This window comes from Coenobita brevimanus, chromosome 54 (genome assembly GCF_032717465.1).
Source record: "Coenobita brevimanus isolate Jiangsu-jjx chromosome 54, ASM3271746v2, whole genome shotgun sequence".
Classification (NCBI taxonomy): Eukaryota; Metazoa; Arthropoda; class Malacostraca; order Decapoda; family Coenobitidae; genus Coenobita; species Coenobita brevimanus.
Genome location: NC_137007.1, coordinates 26,193,347 through 26,217,591, shown reverse-complemented (window position 1 = coordinate 26,217,591; position 24,245 = coordinate 26,193,347). Strand labels below are relative to the sequence as shown.

Below are 24,245 nucleotides of genomic sequence, written 5' to 3'. Positions count from 1 at the left end.
AGGCTGGTGTAGGGATAGTGTGGCCTTGGAACTATGGTCCTTTCACCGCATTAAGTCCGTTCAGGGTGGGGCCCACCTGGTGAATCACCTCTAGCGATGTTGCCAAATCAACCGTAGTACATGCCTCTCTCTCTCTCATTTCCCATGTATGTGCTATTTGAAATTGTTTTTTATATTCTGTTTATACTAAAGAAAGCTATATAGTACATTGAGTATCACTTTTTAGAATTATAACAATGATTTCAATGAATTCTATGACACGTGGCAGTGCTTTTTTCCCATGTTGCCACGCCGAGGTTGGCGAGGGACCCAGGGTCAGAGAGCTGATTAGGCCTACAGGGGAAACCTCTTAAAAATAAAACGTGCCTAGACTTTTACCTCATAGGTGGTGTGGAAAAAAAGTTGTAAATAAATAATAAATATATACAATATATATATATATATAGAGAGAGAGAGAGAGAGAGAGAAACAGGTGGGATGGGGGTAGGTAGGCAGACAGTGATAATCCGATAATTGGTGGTCAAATTGGCATCGTCGCACTTGGGGAAATCCCAACTTCTGCCACACCCTGAACGGACTTCTTGCTGCGAAAGGACCATAGCTGATACTGGTTCAGGGTTGGGGTAGGGATTGGGAGGGGTGGGGAGGGCTACTAGGGGGCCCTGAGGGGTGTGGGGGAGAGTGTATGGAAAGTATCATACTGTCAAGAGTTACTAACAACAGTGAAATAATGTGTAAATAATAGTGAATAAATAAATAGACATAAATTTGTTAGAAAATAAGCATCATGGAAAACATAAAATAAGCCAGTCTTTATCAGTTACTTTCTTGTGTTTTTTTGCTATTTTATTTGTAATATTGTGTTCATCTGGCATTGTGAATTAGTGAAACAAATACACATTCAACACTTATTTTGGCATGAGGTAAACATCCTTCTTCCCTCCACTAATACCGCCAACACACCACCGTGACCTTGAACATGCTCAGCTCAGCTGCCACACACTGGCTCCCTCACACCACACCACCACCTCCAAATTGCCAACAGAGAATAAGTACGCACTTTTTATGTGTTTTTTGTCATTTGTGATTGATTTGTAATGAAAAAAAATATATATATATATATATATTTTGGGGAAAATCGATTATCCTGAAAATAACCCAGTTCTGGGACGTGGATAGGTAAACCCATGCCCATTGCCTAGGGGTTAAGGCAACTACTAGAGGAACTTTTTTTGACAATCTGGTCCCCGGATGTTTCAATGATGTCAGCCATGTTAGGTTTTTTTAATGTAATTAAAGGCTGATGCATGTACCTTGATGGCACTTCTGTCTTTCTGTAGCAGGTAACAGTCCATGTGGAGTCAGCTTCACTTTCAACTTGTCTGATCACTTGTCCCAGGTAGTAACGTGGCTTATCGTGTTATCATAAAATGAGGCAATTATATATTTGCCTGCTGCAAATCTGTCTTGAGAGTCCTCTTCCAGTGGGACGGCATCTGGGTTATCAGGGTCTTCTTGTGCCTCCGGGAGAGGAAATTGCTTCAGGATGTGCTGACGAGCCCTGCTACCCTCTTCGGAACCTGACGACAGTGATGACCTTTCACGTTGCGTACCAGAACATCTTGGAGCTGCAGTACCAGAGGTGCTGGGCTGTGCATGTCCTCATTTGTTACTGTGTGATCAGCAGAAACATGTAACCTTTTTTCCTCTTTGTTGTAGGCTTCTTTGTGCCTTCATGCCATTCTTTGAGCATATGCATTAGGTTTGGGCTCACCTGCTTCCTTGGTGTCTTTTTGGTCGTTCCCGTACTTATTCAGTAAACAAGATGGGATGAACAGGTAAATGCCAAAAGCCTGAAACCCTGCCTTGATTAACAATGGCAACTTGTCACTAATCTCTTCCAGTAATTTTGAAAGCAGTTGTGGGAAAAACCACATCAGCATTGTCCCTGCAACCATTCCGCTTCCTCTTCTCCATTCCTCCAGCACTCTTCTCCATATTCTCTTCATTGGTGCATAGACAGCCACATCTAAAGGTAGTAGTAAGTGGGTAACTAACTTTACATAATGCTGGTCACAGAGACAGGACATCAAATGAAATGTGTTAAGGCACATTATACCAATAAAACTTTTTGTTTCATTTGGTGGTAGCATTCTGATGTAATGCAATGCACACATCTTGTCCCATTCAGAGAAAACGTGACTGTCAAGGCAGCCACTGGTTGTGCAGTTAGTGTCAGTTGCCGTGTGTGTGTGTGTGTGTGTGTAAAGCAAGACAAATAATTCCACTGAAAAAGAGGTATATTTTTCACGTCGAAACTGTGTTGTACTGGTACATTTCCTACCTAATGAACAAACTTTAACTACCCACAAGCTTCCAGTATCTTACAGTACCTTGGCAAGTCCATCCATTACCCAATCCTACGTTGCTCCATGAGGAGCGTAGGAGCCCGGGGCTAGGCAACTTGGTCCTGACATTTAAAATGGCAAGTCCATTCTGTTAAAACATTATTCATCTTATTCATAAAAACATGGAAAACAAACTACAGAAATAAACCTCAAGCTTTTATTGATGAACTGATGACCTGAAAAGTGTTCTACAATAGAGTTATCATGACTCCCTTGCTCACTGTTGTGTACATGTACCATGGCCTACCCATTTATTCCTCACCTGACCACCGTCATTCCACCCCTCACTCACCACTCAGCTGTTTTGCAGATAATACAGTTAACATGTAGGAATTACATGCACAGTAATTTTGTCAAATAAAACAAATGCTTCATTTCTATCAGCTAAAGTTTATCTTTTCTGCCAATGCAAATACATTCTAAGATGATATCTTAGAATGCATTTGCACTGTTATCAGATGTTTTAAGATAATGGCATCTTAGAACGCATTTGCATCGGCATTGTCATCAAATGCATTCTAAGATGATGTTATCGTAGAACGCTTTTGTGTTGGCATTGTCATCTTTGCATGAATTGCATTGACAGAAAAGATAAACCTAGCTGATACAAATGAATAATTTACTTGAAAAAATTACTGTGCCTGCAATTCCTATGTATTTATTGTATTACCCGCAAAAAACAGAGTGGTGAGTGAGGGGTGGAGTGACAGCGGTCAGGTGAGGAATAAGTGGGTAGGCCACGGCATGTATACACTACTGTGAGCAAAGGAGTCATGATAACTGTACAGTAGTCAAACACTTCTTTCCAAATTATCAGTTCACCAATGAATGCTCAAGATTTATTTCTTTAGTTTATTTTTGTGTGATGAATAAAATAATGAATAATATATAACAAAATAGACAATGTGTGCATTATGCACTACTGCAAGACACTGCAACGAAGTGTGTTATGCCAATGGGGTGTGTTTCAGGCTTCAATGGAAAAACGTTAGTGTGGTCCTGCATACGAGTAGTATTGTAAATAATGGAATGGTATAGTCTGTGTAAGAGTATGTATATTGTATATATGATATGCGGGAAAAATTGGTAACCGGAAAGGTAAATTCCCCAAGCTTCCTAGTTAACTGGGATTTTAGTGTACCTCACAGTCTACCTCTGATACCACTACATCACTTACACGTCCACTCATCACAGAGACTGCACAAGATGGAATTACTTCCCACACCCTTGTGGCATATTGCACATGGCCAATCTCCCTCTACTTTGACAGTACCACCACCAGCCCTAGATACAGTACCATCACTTTTATTTTATCTGCATTTACTCTTAAGCACTTGTGTCCCATACCATCTCTCCACTGCCTTCCTTTCATTATCTGCAATCAACACCAACTCACCAGCATACAACATCTCCCACAGGAGTCCATTTCTGAAGTCATGTGAGAGGGCTTCCAAGTACCATAATACAAAGAAGGGGCTCAAAACTGACTCCTGGAGCATACCAACATTCACAGGATACTCATCACTCAAATCTCCATTCACCCTTACCTGACATACATGGCCATAACAACCCTAGACCAGCCACTATCTGATCCCAAGCTTTATCCACATACATTGCCAAAATGACCCTAACCAGCCACTCCTTAATCCCAAGCTTTCTCGTTGCTCACTTCACCACCTCTCTAGGGACTCTGTCAAAGGCCTTCTCCAAATCAACAAAAACAAAGGACAGTTCCCTTTTTTTTCTACATACTTTTCCTGAATGGAATGTAAGAGGTGCGAATGATGAGGTGAAAGAGAGATTGTCCAGGTGCTTGAGGGTGCGAAAGTTGATGTATGTGGAGTAACTGAAACGAAATAGAGAGGTGAGAGTGTGAGAGAATGGGAGTATGGATGGGGTATATGTGCAGGAGTAGGTGAGAATGAGAGGGCAAAAGGAGTGTGTATAGTTGTGAGTAAATGATGGAACATAAGAGAGTATGGATCAGTTGGGTCAAGGATTGTGTGGGTAGGATTGAAAGTTGGAATACAAATGTGGGCGATTGTGTGCGTGTATTCGCCAAATCAAGATTGTGCAAGAGAAGTGAGAGAAGAGTTCTTGACAAATATGGAAGTGTGCATGGAAAAGTTTGGAAGGAATGAGAGGTGTTTTTGATCGGTGATATGAATGGTAAAGTAGGGAATGTGAAGGTGGATGGAATAGTTGGTGAGTGGGGTGTGCCTGCTAAGATAGATGAGAATGGCAGTGCATTAGTGGACATTTGTGCTGGGAGGGGGTTGGTGATAGCCAATACCCTCTTCAGGCATAAAATGATCCACAGGTATATATACATGGCAAGTGATGAAGGGTGGGCGGTGAACTGAATGAAAGGAAGGCAATGATTATGTGTGTGTGGATGAAAGGATGCGAAAATGTGTAATGGATGCAAGAGCTTATAGAGGTTGGGGGAGTGGACTTTCTGACCACTACTTGGTGGTGGCCAGAATCAAGATCCAAATAAGATGGAGAAATAGAAGAGAAGGCCAGGATGAAGGAGTATTTGCAAGGAGAGTGGAAAGGTTACAAGAGGATGAGAAAAAGGCAGAATATAAGAGAGAAGTGGAGGAACGATTGGGCAAATATGAATGGGAGCCCCCACAAACTGGAAAAAGATGCCACCTTTCACCAGATAACTTAATGTAAAGTGCAAAAGTGGGGTCAACTTGAATTATTTATACAATTTTTGTTACTTTACTGAAAATAGGATATTTATTGATTTATCTACATAAAATACTGGAGAAGAAATGGCTTCTTTATCAAAATATAAAAGAAACGGAAAGCTGTGTCCATCTCAGTTTAGGGACAGCCTACATACGAGCATTATGTTGCCTGAGTATTGATCACGTCGTGTTTTTAAGTGACGAATGTACATTTGTAAGGAAAAAATGGTAAATGGGTATAATGAAATTATATCTTACATAGCAAATGAAGGAAATATGGTACTTAAATAATCAAAGATCGTATGAACTCACTGCGCTCATATGTAGGCGCTTTCTCGTGGGCAGCATGGCGTAGTTTGTGTGCCTGCTGCCAGAGGCCCAGGGTGGCGCTGATGATGTGTATACACGACACCTGATGCTCGCGCCTTTTGAAATCAGCCGATAAATCCGGAAAATATAGTGATGTGGTTGACTGCGCAGCTAAAATATATGTGGAAAAATTGATTGTAGCAGAAATGAGACGTTTTTTCAAAGCCACGCCTTTAAAAATTCAGGTCGCTGATCTCGGCCACGTAAGATTTCAGCAGTACAATTCTTACTATTAATAAGCATATAATGGATAGAATCATGTCAGGATTTGCCAAATGAAAGATTACGATCTTTGGAAACTGTATGATAAATTTTTTCAACAACTGAGATTCATAATTGTTTTGGAAGGAGGTAAAGATAGTAAGGCAGTGTGAAAGGGGAAGTAATAGGGGAGTGAAAGATAGGAATAATAGATTGTTGGTGGAGAAGAGAGAGAAATTGAGGAGATGGAAGGAGCACTTTGAGGATTTGTTGAATGTAGAGAGTGAGAGCAGTGTTAGTATAAGTGGTTGGGGAATGGCTGGGAGAAGAAGAGATGAGAGGAGGGAGGGAGAGATCAGTAGGGCGGAAGTAGTGGAAGCGATGAAGAAGATTAAGCTGGGAAAGGCCCCAGGAATTGATGGTGTGTGTGGTGAAATGCTTAGGTATGGGGGTGAGATTGTTGTGGAGTGGATATGGAAGTTGTGTAGATTGGCTTGGGAAGAGGGAAGGGTTCCAGAGGACTGGAAATCAGGTATAATTGTTCCTCTGTACAAAGGAAAAGGGGAGAGAGAAGTATGTGGTAACCATAGGGGTATTTGGCTTCTTAGTGTGACCAGTAAAATATATGGTAGAATACTCATTGATAGGGTTAGGCATATGACAGAGGAGCTAGCTGGAGAAGAACAAGGGGGATTTAGGAAGGGAAAAGGGTGTGTAGATCAGATATTTGTTCCAAGATGTTTAGTGGAGAAGTATCTAGAGAAGGGAAGGAAAGTGTATACTGCCGTCATGGACTTGGAGAAAGCTTATGACAGAATAGATAGGCAAGGTACAGTACAAGTCCCATTATTCGGCATCTATGGGACCAAGATGATGCCGAGAAATTAGATTTGCCGAATAATCAAAAACCTACCCACTCAGTACCTTAAATATATTGGTGAACACTCTTCACCACTTATGGTACAGTATTACAACTGTGTTTGGAGAGAGTACTGTATACTGTACAATACTGCAATCAATACAGTACTATACCTGAATCTGAAATATATATATATATATATATATATATATATATATATACACAAGGGTAATGACACAGTAGGCCTACAAGTCAGATAACACTTCCTGGATGGCCGAAATGATACGGAATATTACCTACCAGCTCAGTACATCACTTGTATTGGTGAACTCATCACTACTTATATTATTACAAATATGTTTGGAGTGAGTACTGTATACAGTACTTTTTCCAAACAAAATAAAATAGTCAGAAAATTGCATAAAATAAAGTAAAGGGATCTGAATTGGTAAGGTCTTTCTGATGAAAGTTATAACTTACATTTAGCACTCACTCTTTTGTTCGTTTTTTGTTTACATGTGAAAGGAGAGTACTGATGGAAACAGTAATGTATTCCATGAACCCCTTAGTAACCTCCGACATTGAACAACCCTTTACAGTACGATGTCGAGTTAGTGAGCTATGGAAAAACTGTGAACAATTATGGGAATGGAACGATGGTCACTGGTATGTTTACATGACTCTACGCTACGATTCCAAGCAGTCAGGGGGTCAGTTAATCTCAGATGTTTTCGCCCATTTGGTAAATGCACCGTAACTTTATCAATTCTCCAGTCAATCACAGCGAATCACAGCATGGGTTTAGGAAGCTAAATAACACATTTCTAGGTGCGCCAGACGATTATCTTCACATCTTATAAGAAAATGGAAGAAATTAAATCCCTCTCTGAGTACGTAAAGTTCTTCCATTCTTTCGAAATCAATTTATTTTTCTTAAAGATGGGAAGATAATCGTCTGGCTCACCTAGCAATGTGTTATTTAGCTTCCTAAACCCATGCTATGATTCGCTATAAGTCACGGAAAGATTGATAAAGTTACGGTGTATTTACCAAATGGGCGAAAACATCTGAGATTAACCGACCGCCTAACTGCTTGGAATCGTAGCGTAGTCACGTAAACATACCAGTGACCTTCGTTCCCTCCCCATAATTGTTCAGTTTTCTTTATAGCTCACACTAACTTAACATCACTGACATCGGTACTGTAAAAGGTTGTTCAGTGCCGGAGGTTATTAAGGGGTTAATGAGATATATTACTGTTTGCATCAATGCTCTCTCTTTCACGTTAAGCACAAACAAACAAAAGAATGAGCTCTAAATGTACGTTTAACTTTCATCAGAGAGACCTTAGCAATTCATATTCCTCCAGTTTATTTTTAAGTATTTTTCTGACTTTAGGTTAGGTTAGGTTTGGTTAAATTATTAGGTACAGTTAAACTCGGTTAGGTTAGGTTCAGTTAAACAGGACAGTCCCACCATTATGCTAAGAGCTGTCACAGCTGTACAGCTAAAAACAACGGGGAAACTGATTTAACAAGCAACATTTATTTATGGGTAATGCATTACAACGTCAGTGGTTCATGGTTTACTCAATTACCGGTGTCATTTTAAGGAAGGCATCAAGAATGAAACTTTCAAGAATTAGCGTGGGCGCTTGGAACGTAACCCTCGCTAATTTGGTGGGGGTGGTTACTGTAGTGTATGATACTGTGCAATATTGTAATCAATACAGTACTATACCTGAATCCGAATAAAAATATAGAAATTAGTGAACATACAGAAGTGTAAAGAAACATTAGGCCTACAAGCCACAGATAACGCTTCATAGACTGCCGAGATGATTCCGGACATCTGCCGAACAATCAATGTTTTTCGTAAATGGCACTATTTCTCAAAACTGCCGAAATGTCGGATCTACCGAACAATCAGTTGCCGAATAATAGGACTTTTACTGTATGTGGAAGGTATTAAGAATATATGGAGTGGAGGGGAAATTGTTGAGTGCTGTGGAGAGTATGTACGAGGGAGCTAGGGCTACGGTGCAAGTGGATGGTGAGCTGAGTGAGTTCTTTGATCTCAATGTGGGACTGAAACAAGGGTGTGTGATGTCTCCATGGCTGTTTAATATATATATGGATGGGGTTGTAAAGGAGGTGCAAGGTAGGGCAGTGGATGTGGGGCTGGCCCTAATGAATGAGGGTGAGATTTGGAAGCTTCCTGTGTTGCTGTTTGCTGATGATACAGTATTGTTGAGTGAAGATGAATGGGAGTTGCAAGGTTTGGTGAATGAATTTGAGACAGTGTGTAGGAGGAGGAAGCTGAAAGTTAATGTAAACAAAAGTAAAGTTATGGTGTTTGAGAGGAATGAAGTCACAGAGTGTGCAGTGAGGTTGGATGGTGAGGATATGGAGAATGTGAGTGCATTCAAGTACTTGGGTAGTGTGATGAGTAAGGATGGAACTTTGGGGGATGAAGTACGTGAAAGGGTACAGCAGGGAAGGAAGGTTGTTGGTACACTGAAAGCAGTGATGAGAAATAGGGAGGTGAGTATGGAAGTTAAGAAGTCACTGCATGATGGTACTGTGATCCCTACCCTGACGTATGGAAGCGAGGCGTGGACCTTGCAAGAGGGGAACAAGTCAAGAGTGAGAGCAATGGAAATGAGTTACTTGAGAGGAGCATGTGGAGTGACGTGGAGGGACAGGTTGACGAATGAAGAAGTGAAGGAACGTTGTGGGGTAGATGTGGATGTGGTTGAGAAGATTAGGAGAAATACACTGAAGTGGTTTGGACATGTGGAGAGAATGGAGAATGAAAGACTGACTAAGAGGGTGTATGTAGGTGAGGTGGAGGGAGGGAGAGGGAGGGGTAGACCGAGGATGAGGTGGAGGGATGGAGTTGAGAGGTATATGAGGGAGGGGGGGGGTGAGTTGGGGGGAGGGTAGTCAAATGGTGGGTGACAGAGTGACTTGGAGGCGTTTTGTCTGTGGCCACCCTTTGCGGGATTAGGGCGTCGGGCTATAGATAGATAGATAGATTCTTAACACTTGATAAAAATGTGCTGAATGCAAAAACACACAATAAGCTTTAATGGCTTTTAGTAAGCTCTATGGAGGACTTTTCAGAGTAAATCTCGTTTAGAGCATCAGAAAGATATCTAAGATGAAAATAATACCGGTATAATGCTTTATGCACGAGTAATAATCCCGACAGGAATTATTTTGAAGGAAGGTACACCAACTCTGAGCAGGGAGTGACCCCACGCTATTTAATGATCCAGCAAACACTGGCAACTTTCAGGAGTTTGTGGGGGCTCCTATTGGAGCAGATGGAGGACATGGAAGGTGTGTGCAGGATATTCACAAAAGAAATATGTGCAGCATGTGATGTGGTGTGTGGGATGAAGAGAAGACAGGGGGGGATGCAAGGAATAGCATGGTGGAATGAAGAGGTGAGACAAGCTGTGGGATAAAAGAAGAAAGCATACAATGAATGGATGAGAAATAGGGGCGTGGAAGAAGTTGAGAGGAGGAAGAGAGAGTTATATGTAGAAAGATAGAGAAAGGTGAAAAGATTAGTACCAGAGTGAATGAGGAATTTGGAAGGAATATGAGTGTAAAGTGGAGGGACTGTAAGAAAATGTTCTGGAAAGAGGTGAAGAGAGTAAGACTGGGCAGAAGTGAAGTTAGCAGGGAAGTGTAAGATAAAAATGGTAGATTTCTAGTGGAGAAGGGAGAAAAAGTGAGCAGATGGAGAGAACACTTTAAGGAACTGTTGAACATAGAGGACGGAAGTAATGCGAGTATAAGTGGCTGGGGAATGGCTGGGAGAAGGAGGGAGGTGAGAAGACAGGAAGAAATCAGTAGGACTGAAGTCGTGGAAGCAATGAAGAAAGTTAAATTGGGGAAAGCCCCAGGAATTGATGGAGTGTGTGGTGAAATGCTGAAGCATTGGGAAGAGATAGTAGTAAATTGGATGTGGAAGATGTGCAGATTGGCCTGGGAGGAAGGTAGAGTCCCGGAGGATTGGAAGTCAGGTATAATTATTCCTTTGTACAAAGGAAAAGGGAAAAAAAAAGTGTGGTAATCATAGAGGCATTTGTCTTCTTAGTATAACAGGAAAAGTGTATGGTAGGATACTTATTGACAAAGTTAGAGAAAGAACAGAGGAATTACTTGGAGAAGAACAGGGAGGCTTTAGGAAGGGAAGAGGTTGTGTAGATCAGATATTCATTCTTAGATCTTTAGTGGAAAAGTTTCTAGAGAAGGGAAAGAAGTTGTATGCGGCTTTCATGGCTTTGGAGAAAGCTTATGACAGGGTAGATAGACAAGGATTGTGGAAAGTATTAAGAATATATGGAGTAGATGGGAAGTTTCTGAATGCTGTGAAGAGTATATATGATGGTGCTAAGGCTGCAGTGCGTGTGGATGGTGAACCGAGTAAATTTTTCTCTTTGAAGGTTGGGTTGAAATAGGGATGTCATGACTCCATGGTTGTTCAATCTGTACATGGGTGGGGAAATAAAAGAGGTACAAGGTAGGGTAGTGGATGTTGGAGTGGCCCTGGTGAGAGGGTAGTGTTTGGAAACTCCCTGTACTGTTGTTTGCAGATGATACTGTGTTGTTGGGTGAAGATGAAGGGGAGCTGCAGGGCTTGGTGGATGAGTTTGGGAGTGTGTGTAAGAAACGGAATCTAAAGGTGAATGTAGGGAAGGGTAAAGTGATGGTCTTTGAGAGAGGTGAAGTCAATGAATGTACAGCGAGGTTGGATGGTGAGAAATTGGAAAATGTGAGTACGTTTAAGTACTTGGGTGGTGTGATGAGAAAGGATGGAGGTTTGGAGGGTGAAGTGCTTGAAAGGGTACAGCAGGGAAGAAAGGTTGCTGGTTCTTTGAAAGCAGTGATAAACAGGGAAGTGAGCATGGAAGTGAAAAAGTGACTATATGACAGTATTGTGATACCAACTCTAATGTATGGAAGTGAAGCTTGGACGTTGTTTGAAGGACACATGTCAAGAGTGAGAGCAGTGGAAATGAGTTATTTAAGAGGAGCCTGTGGAGTCACATGGAGAGAGAGGCTGACAAATGAGGATATAAAGGAGCGTTGTGGTGTGGATGCGAATGTGATAGGAAGCGTTAGGAGGAATACACTGAGGTGGTTTGGCCATGTGGAGAGGATGGAGGGTGAAAGACTGACGAAGAAAGTGTATGTGAGTGAGGTGGAGGCCGAGGATGAGATGGAGAGGTATATGAGAGAGGGGGGTGTGAGCTGGGAGCAAGGCAGTGAAATGGCGAGGGACAGGGCGACGTGGAGGCGACTTGTTTGTGGCCACCCCGAACGGGATTGAGGCGTCTGGCAATAGATAGATAGATAGACTTTTCCTGAAGCTGTTGAACTATGAACATGGCATCAGCGGTCCCTTTGTCTGGTATAAACCCAAACTGCACCTCCTCAATATCCAGTCTTGCTCAAATCATACCTTCTAGAACTATCTCCATTACCTTTACAATTTGGTCTAAAAGCTTTATGCCTCTTTAATTTCCTCTTTCCAGGGCATCACCCTTCCCCCTGTACACACTTACACTTACACTCTTCAGCCAATCATCTGGGACAACATACTCATATATAATCATATTTCAAGTCAGTGACTAACCTCACTCCTATATCTCCTACGGTTTAACACTTCAGCAGTAAACCCAGAGACATCTCTTGCCTTCCCCACCTGCATCCTGCCTATTGCCCCACTCACAGTAGCAGTGTCAATCAAATACCAAGGGCCAAACTCTGGATCTGCTGCCTCCAAATCTTCTGTCCCCATCAAACTCCTCATTCAATAACAAGCTGTAATGCCCCACTCACAGCAGCAGCAGAAATCAAAGGCCAAGGCCAAACTCTGGATCTGCTGGCTCCAAATCCTCTCTGTCCCAATCAAACTTGTCAATCAACAACCAGCTGCAATGCTCTCTCCAGGAGCCTTTACTATCCCCACTATTCACCACTACCTTTCCTTCATCATTCTTCACACACTGCTCACCTGTGATATTCCTAATCTCCCTCTTCATCTGAAATGCCACCTTAAATATCATATTCTTCCTTTCCACACGATTTAGATTATCAAGTAAAAGTTTCTGTGACTCAGACTTTGCCTTGCAAACCTCTTTTCTAGCCCTACACTTAGCAGCCAAGTACCCCTCTTTTTTACCATCCTTCCTCCACGTCTGGAGACAAATGCTCTGAACTTTCTCTACCCAATCCCTAGCTTAGCTACGGAACCCTCAAATCCCTGTATCCCCTTCCGTCTCTCCACATCCTAAATTTTTTCTCCAACTCCCTCTCATTCTCTGCAGTCAGTGCTAAGTCATCAGCACACATCTACCATGGGGGGTCTATTTCTGAAGCCACAGTTTAATGCACCACCATAATAAGCTCAAGACTGACACCTAATGCACACCAACATTAATGGAAAACTCATCATTCAAATTTCTGTTCACTTTCACCCGAGTGCGAGCATCCTCATGCACTGCCATAACCACTTTAACCAGCCACTTCTCGATCAAGCTCTCACTGCCCACTTAACCACCTCCCTAAGAACTCTTGTCAAAGGCCTTCTCTTCTTTCCTATATATTGTTCCTGAAGCTGATGGACTGTGAATATGCATCAATGGTCCTCCTGCCTGGCAGAAACCCAAACTGCATCTTGTCAACACTACCAAAATGATAATTTCAAACAGTTCTCACCGCTCCCTTTGCTGCTGCTTTTTTGGTAGGTTTGTTCTTGCTGCCCTTTGGGCGACCTCGGCCTCTCTTAGGTGCTGATGGATCAGCGGGAGCTGCCGCCTTACGCTTGGTGGCTGCCTTCTCACTCTCAGGCTTGGGGGGACGGCCACGCTTGCGCTTGGGGGTTTCAGCAGATTGTTCACCCATGATTGTGGATTACTGCAAAAAAATCATATACTTACATCCACAGTGAACACAACTGTTTACTATTCTGTTCTTAAAAAGAAAACTTTTGATATGATCTAAAGTGCACATATATGTAGGAATAAAGATGGCAAATGTGAAAACTCTGTATGGAAGAAAATGGAGAATACTAACATGGACACAAATTAAGAAATTAATGAACACATGGAAATAATAATTTGGAAGGATATGCAACAGTGAATAGTTTTGATCATGTCTAAGTGCCACACTCTGAAAGCCAATGGAGGTAAGTGTTAAGTGACAACTCCTAGGGATATCGTATTACTGTATACCATTTATAAAGGCTCCAACACGCATGTTGGCCTTGGTCACCTAATGGCAGCTCTCTGCACTGCTCTCTCTCTCTCTGGTAGCCTCCCTATTCAGTCATTATCTCTGAAGTCACACTGCAGGTAAAGCTGACTTTTATTGCAGTCCACCACCCTCCTTTTGAGGCATTGGAGTTGGACACCTGTTGTCTGGCTATAACACTGCCACCACATGACGCTGGTACAGTATTCAATACCTTACCTGTTCAACAGGATTCCCTATGGATTTCCTTTTTTTTTGGGGGGGGGGGGGGGGGGGCAAAAACGTCAATAGTTTCCTATGCACCCATTTTTAAAAATCCATTTTTAATGTATTTCAACTGATTTTGAGAATTTTATGTTGTAAATGACTCCTATCCCTACAGGGGTGTGAAGTCAGTTACAAAACAAAATCAACAAAACAGTTCACCCAGTGTTAGATAGCTACAGAATAAAATCCACATAAACTAAAACAGGTTTGAACCTAACTTATTTTAACTAACTTACCATACCCAAACAAAACATAACACTGTAATGGGGGGGGGGGAAGGGGGATCATTCGTTTTTTTCCAGATCCCCCCCCCCCCTTTCAATATCTAATCCAAATTTAACTTTGCCTTGAAAGCTGCTCAAGTGTAAGCAGAGAAGTGTGATTTAGGCCTCTTCAACTATCTCAGCTCGATACGGGATAGGAGATGCCATGACTTGGCAACCAAATACGGGAGATGGTTTTGCTTGTGCGAGAAGTGAAGTTCATGTCCCTATGTCATTTCATGAACAGACAACTTGAAAGCTACTTGAGGGTGCAACGAGTCACCGAATCTATGGGCATTTACCAAATCTGCATTTTAAATTAGTTTTCATTTCTGGAGACCTCAACATTGCATCGGCCTTGGTCATCTAATGGCAGCTCTCCATGTTGCTTGATCTCTGGCAGCCTCCCTATTCAGTCCCTTAACTCTAAGCTCACACTCAATGATCTCGTCCCAGGTCTTTTTTGGTCTACCTCTCACTACCTTGTCTCCAGTGTTAACACTTCTAACTTTCTGCACCCAATTATCATTCCCCATCCTCTCCACATGCCCAAACAATCTCAATCTATCTCTCCTCATCACAACACCAATACACTCCAGTCCCATCCTGCCTCTCAATTCTTCCATCGTAAACCTAGCCTCCCCAGGCCTTGCACTCAAGGATGCACTGCGCATCCACCTAATCATTGCCATTTCTGTAGCCTACAGATTGTAAAAAAATTTATATTTTTCATCACCATACAAATTCATACACATCTGATTAAGTGACAAAAATGTGCTTATCAGAATTCAGAGCAAAAAACTAAGTTTGCGGAAGTGTTTCGCCTTAAGCTTGCCATCCCCCTTACAAACTTCTATTTTGCAAAAATACTGAATTAAAGTACAAATGCACTTATCTGCACTTTAAATCAATATTTGAGCAAAACAGAAGTCTGTCAAGGTCTGTTGGTGGTCTAAAGGGGAAACACTTACTAACTTTGGCATATTTTTTTATCTGAATCCTGATTTTAAATTAAACAACTTTTTGACTGGAATTCAGATAATTAGGGTCATGAACCTATCCGGTATGGTGATAAAGATGCCAATATTTTCCAATTAAGTGCCGATTTGGCAAATGGCAATTCAGTCATTCGTCACACTGTTGTTTCAGGTACTTCGCTTGCAGCACGACAGATTTCCAAATCAGCACAATCTTAATTCGAAAATATAATTTTCCTCATATAGGCTACTACACACCTAATTATCCAAAATCTGGTCAAGAACTTGTGCTTAACTACCAATAAGTCAGGATTCAGAGCAAAGTATGATTGTTAACGCGAATTTCTCCTAAAGATCGCGAACATGCCTTGACACTTCTGTTTTGCATAAATTACATTTTAGGCTCCTACCCTCCTCACGGGGCAACGTTGAGTTAAATGATGATGATGATGCATTTTAAATCAACATTTATGCAAAATAAAAGTCTGTCAAGCTGAGTTGTCACACCAAAGGAAAAACATTTCCACTAACTTTTTAGCAAGTTTTCAGTCTGACTCCCAATTTTTACTAGTACATTACCACAAGGGTATTTGCGTTCTTAGTGTGACTGGAAAAATATATGGTAGAATACTTATTGACACGGTTAGGCATATAACAGTGGAGCTAGTTGGAGAAGAACAAGGAGGATTTAGGAAGGGAAAAGGGTGTATAGATCAGATATTTGTTCTAAGATGTTTAATGTAGAAGCATCTAGAGAAGGGAAAGAAAGTGTATGCAGCCTTCACGGACTTGGAGAAAGCATATGACAGTAGATAGGCATGGTATGTGGAAGGTATTAAGAATATATGGAGTGGATGGGAAATTACTGAGTGATGTGAAGAGTATATACGAGGGAACTAGGGCTACGGTGCGAGTGGATGATGTGCTGAGTGTGTTCTTTGATCTAAATGTGGGACTGAAACAGGGATGTGTGATGTCTCCATGGCTGTTTAATATATTCAAGGATGGGGCTCTAAATGGAGGTGCAAGGTAGGGCAGTGGATGTTGGGGTGGCTTTAAAGAATGAGGGTGAGGTGTGGAAGATTCCAGTGCTGCTGTTTGCAAATGATACAGTATTGTTGAGTGAAGATGAATGGGAGTTACAAGGTTTGGTGAATGAATTTGGGACAGTGTGTATGAAAAGGAATCTGAAAGTTAATGTAAACATGAGTAAAGTTATGGTGTTTGAGAGGAATAAAGTCACAGAATGCACAGTGAGGTTGGATGGTGAAGATATGATGAGTAAGGATGGAAGTTTTGGGGACGAAGTGCTTGAAAGGACACAGTAGGGAAGGAACGTTGTTGGTTCACTGAAAGCTGTGATGAGAAATAGGGAGGCGAGTATGAAAGTTAAGAAGTCACTGCATGACAGTATTGTGATCCCTACCCTGACGTATGGAAGTGAGGCGTGGACCTTGCAAGAGGGGAACAAGTCAAGAGTGAGAGCAGTGGATATAAGTTACTTGACAGCAGCATGTGGAGTGACATGGAGAGACAGGTTGATGAATGAAAAAGTAAAATAATGTTGTGGGGTGGATGTGGATGTGACTGAGAAAATTAGGAGAAATACACTGAGGTGCTTTGGACATGTGGAGAGACTGGAGAATGAAAGACTGACTAAGAAGGTGTATGTAGAAGTGGAGGGAGGGGGACTGAGGATGAGGTGGAGGGATGGAGTTGAGAGATATAAGAGGGAGGGGGGAGTGAGTTGGGGGGAGGGCAGTCAAATGATGGGTGACAGAGTGACTTGGAGAAGTTTTGTCTGCAACCACCCTTTGTGGGATTAGGGCATCGGGCTATAGATAGAAAGATATACTATACTTAAATTAAGCACAGTTTCTTTACTGACTTTCAGGAAATTAGGCGTGTATGAACCAATACAATAAAAAATATAATATTTTCCAATCAGAAGTGTTGATTCGGTAAACGACTGCAGATTCAGTGAGTTGTCGCAACCCCTCACCTATATACAAGGGCACTTCATCCACTCCTTTACATCATGCCACAAACGCTCGCCTGGGGGTGCATACATTTATCTTCAGCATCAACCAGATTTTCCTGGTGGCTGATTACCCTCAACAACGAGGTTCAATAAGCTCCCAAACTGAGTATATAATGCTTTCTGGCTTAATAAAAGGCTTCATGATGGGAATAAGCATTTCATGGTTTAGTTGCTCTTCTTCAGTGACAACCAATAGTCTGATGAACAATCACCTTCAATGCATGCTCTATCATCATCCTGAATAACCAACTTTAAGACACTTCCCATTCTGTTGTATTTTCGATGCACAACTAGAGCGTCATCTATATTTACTTCCACTCCTGGACCACCAATTGCCTCTTGCTTATAGAATGAGTTCTTTGTCACACACAATTTTTTTTATTTTTTAATCCTCAGAAATATGTATGATTACACTGCCAAACACAATTGTGTTCCCTATACCAACACAGATTACTGCAATTTTGGCACTTAACTTGGGGGGGGGGGGGAGTTATTTTCATTTGTAGTCTGGAAAACTCTGAATGTAGGATTAGAACAACTCTGACACAAGGACATCTTGAAACTGCCCGCAAATTCTCAACAAGGCATCTGTTGGGTTCGGTCAGGTCAACTGAGGGTCAGCACTGGTTAATTTAAAGTACACGCCACCCGAGGTATCACTTGGGTCAGGCAATTTAAGGAAGATCATCAGGTGGTAGCACCATCGGAGCTCAACTGTCCAGCAACACCACAGCTCCCTCCAAACAGACACCACTTATGACCCAAACAGATGCCAAAGTAATGCGAGCCTATTCCCTCCCCCCCTTTTTTCTAACTAGACCTTATTAGATCATATAGCCCTGCTAGGTGACAAGAGGGCGCTACCCCTCCTGGTATGGCAACTACCGTGTGTGGCTCAGACTCACTACCCCCAGTCCTGAGTCTGACGCCCTACCGCTGTGCCACCCTGCCCCCGGCCTATCCCTTGCAAAGCCACATCATGTCATTTTTAAAAATGTACCGGGTACTTGACATGACTGAAAGTCTTCTTGCAAAATTACTTAACTGTTTCTAGAATAATGTGGTCAGTCTAAGACTTTCAGCACAGCCATAATGTTTTACTGAGTACAGTATAGTGACATCCAGTATGGTCCTCTGTGCTGGTACATGAAGTATTAGTAGCTGTTATACATACCTTCTTCCCAAGACAGGACAGAGAACATGTTCAAGATGTGAGAGTAATTCCCAACTCTGACATGACAAGCTAGCTGAATAAGCTAAAACAACAGTACTCCTTAAGGAGACAGACACCCATTCTGTAGTTTGCTTCTGTTCCCCCTTCCCCCCATACCTTTAGTTCTTCATGGGATTCCTATGCATTTTCCGAGTGCATTTTCAAGTTTCTTTTTTTCCCCTTTAAAACTGGTGAAATGCATTTTAAAATGCAGTGTTTCTTTACAGATGGACACCATTGTGTGGTGTGTGAAGGCATATAGAAGCCATCTGAGAAAAGTATTTTTTTATGAAATTATCCTTACCTGTGCTTTTTAACCAAACCTATCCTAAATTTTCATGCCACCTCAACATTACCTTAGCCTAGCGCAACCAATTTTATGTAAGCTACTCAAAGTTATCCTAACCAAACCGATCCCTTGTTATCACATTTTCCTTCTGTACTGACGGATCCTCTTTATACTCGAAAACACATTTCTGCACACCTTTACAAAACCACTGAATTAGTGACTCATTTTTTTCTAACCCCCATCCACTGGGTAACGTCTATACACGCCACAATCAGGCCTCCAAGGGGCCACCGGGTAGCGTCTATACACGCAAATGTCTTCCAGCCACCATTTGAACCGGTTGCCATTTCATCTCTGCACCAAACAGTAGGGAGGAAGTCCCTCCATAGCACACAGGCAAGTCAGTCTGTCCCATGCTTTTGCCGGGTGTACAACAATGTCTTCAGCATTCCATTTGTCTGATTCCATCCGCGCTGCCTGTAGCCAATCGTGTCATCCACCCCTGCCAAGCCTCTCTCCAAGGCTACTATAAAAAGGCTCAGTGATAGTCCCATAAGGCATGCCTTGGATGCAACAGTGGCTAGTTTATCTAGTGGTGGAGAAGTTATCATGTTGAGAGCAAAGCCATACTCAGTACCGCGGGCAAACGCATGAAACGTCCTGCTCTTGCACTGAAAATTAGTTCTCTTCCTCACATCATTACTCATCAACATAACCTACAGACTTGGGGATACTTTCATTCGCAAGAGGAAGAGATGATGAGTAATATGGGCTTTGATTTGTTTCCCTAAGTGCTATACTTTCCGAGATACAGTTCCCAATTTCTGGGAACTGCCTGCAGTGAGGAGACGACTTTAAAAAATGCTCGACGTTTGGGGGTTAAAGAGGTGGGCCTGTCTCCTTAAGGATTACTGAAACACCTTCACCTTTTGGTATCCAGTTTTCAGTTACATCAGGTTCAAGAAGATAAGCACACAGAAGATCTGAGTGGCTTTAAGATTGGCTTAGTGGGGGAGGGCATGGGAAGCTAGCCCCATTCCTCCATTAGGTACCAGTTTTTCTGATTGCTTTTCATGAGTTTCAATTGGCTTCTAAGGTTCATTTTTTGTCAGAATTGCCTTATTTTATCATGGGGGTTTGGGGGAAACAAGGCAAAGGGAATGTCTAATAAAAATGAGCAACAAAAACATTCAAGACTTAACAAAACTCACTAGACAACTGGATATCCAAGCCAAAATAGAGGACAGTGGAGAGAGAGAGAGAGAGAGGAGTTATACTGCTTCGGGGACAATTCTCCATCAGGACAATTCACACCCAAGACGATTCCCCGTCATTCTATAAATACATTTAATACAAAGACAGCCCAATTATCCAGGCTACATTGTGTGAAGGGGTGCCCGAACAGTCCGAAATTACAATTAATCCAGCGGAAACAAAACAAATACTGTTAGACTGAATTATTTGCCAGTAAATGTACACATTAAGCAGCAAAAAGACCTTACAAATCAATTCATATTCCTCCAGACTGTTTCTGTACTTTTCTTACTATTTTCATCTATACATCCATCCATCAACTAATCCTATGTCACCCCATAAGGGGCATAGGAAGCCGGTGCTAGGCAAGTTGGTCCTGACATTTAAGATGAGAGTGACCAGCCACACTCATCCCTGAGTGGCATTATGTGAGCAATAAACCCCACCCATCCCTTGGACTTAAACCTACACAGGCTCAATCCAATTGGAGCACCTTCATTACCCACTAAACCAACAGGTGCCATAATTTGGTTATACAGCTACCACCCAGCATGGTAATTTCTGTTGCACAGGAAACCATTTGGCTTGTCACTCATTATAGTCATCCACAGGCAGAAGGAAGAAGAAAGAAAGAAGGAAAGAAAGACAGAAGAGGGAGTGTAAAGTCATCCGCAGACAGAAGAAAGAGTACAGACAGAACAAAGGAAAAGGTAGACACCCAAAGCAGCACTACATCGAGTGAATGGTTGGTGAGTGCCCTCACCTACCAGTTTGGTAAGTTATATACTTTTTCCTGCTGAAAAATCTCCTCCCTATTATTGTCATGTTCCTTCAGCCAAACCTACAACTGTTTCTAGTGCAATAGAAGCATCATACTCAAAGGCAGATTTCATTTCCCAATTTCCCAACTGGAGGTTAGGTTAGGTTAAATTATCAGATACAGTTAAGCTAGGTTAGAACAGTCCCTTCTGCCATTACATTAAAGAATTAAACAAGACCTGTCACAGCAGAACAGCTAAAAACAATGGGGAAACAAATTTAACAACAAAAGTTTATTTTCCAACCCAGGAATAATAAGAAAAATATAACAGACTATCAGAAAGAGTGGGGTTTGGTAAGGTGCTTCAACTGTTTAAAGTAAGGCGCATGTTTAGCTCCCTCAATGGCTGAGAGTTCAGAACTTTGCATGCTCCTGTGGCCAGCCTCAGGACCAGTTTTTCAAAGTTATAAAATCAGTTTCTTTTTCATAAAGATGTGTTTTTGATGGGAGATATGAATGGAAAAGTATGGAATGTGAAGGTGGATGGAGTTGGTGCATGGGGTGTGCCTGCAGAGGTGGATGAGACTGGCAGTGCTCTAGTGGACATTTATGCAAGGAGGGGGTTTGTGATAGCCAATATCCTCTTCAGACACAAAATGATTCACAGGTATGAGTGATGAGTGATGAACTGAATGATAGGATGAGAAGGTGTGCAATGGATGCAAGAGCATATAGAGGTTGGGGGAGTGGGGTGGAAAGGTTACAAAAGGATGGAAAAAAGGCAGAATATAAGAGAAAAGTGGAGAAGCTCAGGAGTAAACATGGATTGGAATTGATGGGGGACAAGGTGTGTGCAAGATATTCACATAAGAAATCTGCACAGCACGTGAGGTGGTGTGTATGGTGAAGAGAACATGAAAGGGGGTGCAAGGAACATCATGGTGGAACGAAGAGGTGAGACAGAATGTGACACAAAAGAAAGCATATAGTGTGTGGATGAGAAAAAGGGGTGTGGAAGAAGCTGAGAGATGGAAGAGAGAGTTATATGTTGAGAGGAAGGGAGAAGTGAAAAGGTTAGTAAGAGAGTAAGATGCGAGTGGATGAGGAATTTGGAGGGAACGTAAGAAAATATTCTGGAAAGAGGTAAAGTGAGTTAGAGTGTCAAAGAAGTTAGTCAGGAGTAAAAAGATAAAAATGGTAGATTACTAGTGGAGCAGGAAGAAAAAGTGAGCAAATGAAGAGAACACTTTAAGGAATTGCTGAACATCGAGAATGAAAGTTATGCGAATACAAGTCGCTGGGGAATGATTGGGAGAAGGAGGGATGTGAGAAGAGAAGAAGAAATCAGTAGGATGGAAGTTGTGGAAGCAAAGAAGAAAGTCAAAATGGGGAATGCCCCAGGAATTGGTGGAGTGTGTAGTGAAATGATGAAGCATAGGGGAGATAGTACTGTAGTAGAATGGATGCGGAAGATGTACAAATTGGCCTGGGAGGAAGGTAGAGTCCCGGATGATTGGAAGTCAGGTATAATTATTCCCCTGTACAAAGGAAAAGGGGAAAAAGAAGTGTGTGGTAATCATAGGGGCATATGTCTTCTTAGTGTAATAGGAAAAGTATATGGTAGGATACTTACTGACAGTCAGGGAAATATCAGAGGAATTAGTTGGAGAACAGGGAAGCTGTAGGAAGGGAAGAGGTTGTGCAGATCAGACATTCATTCTTAGATCCTCAGTGGAAAAGTTTCTAGAGAAGAGAATGAAGAGAAAGAAGTTGTATGAGACCTTCATGGATTTGGAGAAAGCATATGACATGGTGGATGGACAAGGATTGTGGAAAGCATTAAGAATATATGGAGTAAATGGGAAGCTGCTGAATGCCGTGAAGAGAATGCATGAGGGTGCTAAGGCTGCAGTGTGTGTGGACAGTGAACTGAGTTAATTTTTGTTTGAAGGTTGGACTGCAACAGGGATGTGTCATGTCTCCATGGTTGTTCAATCAATATATGGATGGGGTTACAAAAGAGATACAGGGTAGGGCATTGGATGTTGGAGCAGCCCTAATGAGAGGGCAGTGTTTGGAAACACCCTGTACAGTACTGCCGTTTGCAGATGATACTGTGTTGTTAAAAGAAGACGAAGGGGAGCTGCAAGGCCTTGTGGATGAGTCTGGGAGAGTGTGTATGAAACGAATCTAAAGGTGAATGTAGGGATGTGAAATGGAATCTAAAAGTGAATGTAGGGAAGAGTAAAGATGTGGTCTTTGAAAGAAATGAAGTCAGTGAATGTACAGTGAGGTTGGATGAGAAGGAAATGGAAAATATGAGTGCATTTAAGTACCTGGGTAGTATGATGAATAAGGATGGAAGTTTCGATGGTGAAGTGCATGAAAGGATACAAAAAGGAAGAAAGGCTGCTGTTTTCTTGAAAACAGTGATAAGAAATAGGGAAGCGAGCATGGAAATGAAAAAGTTACTGCATGACAGTACTGTGATACCAACTTTAATGTATGGAAGTGAAGCTTAGACCTTGTTGGAAAGACACAAGTCAAGAGTGTGGGCAGTGGAAATGAGTTATCTGAGAGGAGCATGTGGAGTCATATGGAGAGAGAGACTGCCAAATGAGGAAGTGAAGGAGCATTGTGGTGTGGATGTGGATGTGACAAGAAAGGTTAGGAGAAACACACTGAGGTAGTTTGGCCATGTGGAGAGGATGGAGAGTGAGAGACTGATGAGGAGAGTGAATGCGAGTGAAGTGGAGGGGGGGAGAGGGAGGGGGAGGCCAAGGATGAGGTGGAGGGATGGAGTGGAGAGGTATATGAGAGAGGGGGGCACACAGTAGACGATACCGGGAAGTTAGAGTAATAGAAGAGGCAGAGACTAATGGAAAACAGTGCACATATGAGGTGAAGCAACAGTTAACGCCTGGATAGAGAGGTGGAGCAGTATACCACAGCTGTATCTTCGTTCTCATACTACTTTGTGTTGTTTGCATCTAATTTCATCTGGTTACAGTTAATTATTGGTGAATGCTCTCCGCTGCCCATCATAATGTGGTTTATTCGTCCACATAAATAGTTTTAACATTTATAACCATCTGCACAGCTACTGTGCGAATCAGCATTGAATCCACAATCATTCTATATTATAGTTACGGACAATCCAGGAATAATATTCATAAAACTTATCACTGCTGTGATAACGACCAGTCACTGCTTATATACAACTGGCTCATCGCTTTTGTATGATGAGGATCTGAAACAGATGGGTCGTGTCCATGACAGCATAGTTGTCTATGTTATAATAGAGGCCATGCATGTTACAAACTTATAATGTTTTGCAGGTGAATAGCAAGAAAATGTTTTGAATCCAATGTCAT

The 24,245-nt window shown here is 42.0% G+C and overlaps 1 protein-coding gene across 1 annotated transcript in view; it reads right to left on the bottom strand.

Moving 5' to 3' along the window:
• Positions 1–24,245, bottom strand: part of LOC145400933 (uncharacterized) — a 52,232-nt gene that overhangs the window by 5,450 nt on the left and 22,537 nt on the right. The window contains exon 2 of the mRNA XM_080273298.1: positions 13,274–13,471. Coding sequence (XP_080129424.1) covers positions 13,274–13,459 — 186 coding nt within the window. The 5' untranslated portion in view covers positions 13,460–13,471. The remainder of the gene's footprint in view (positions 1–13,273; positions 13,472–24,245) is intronic.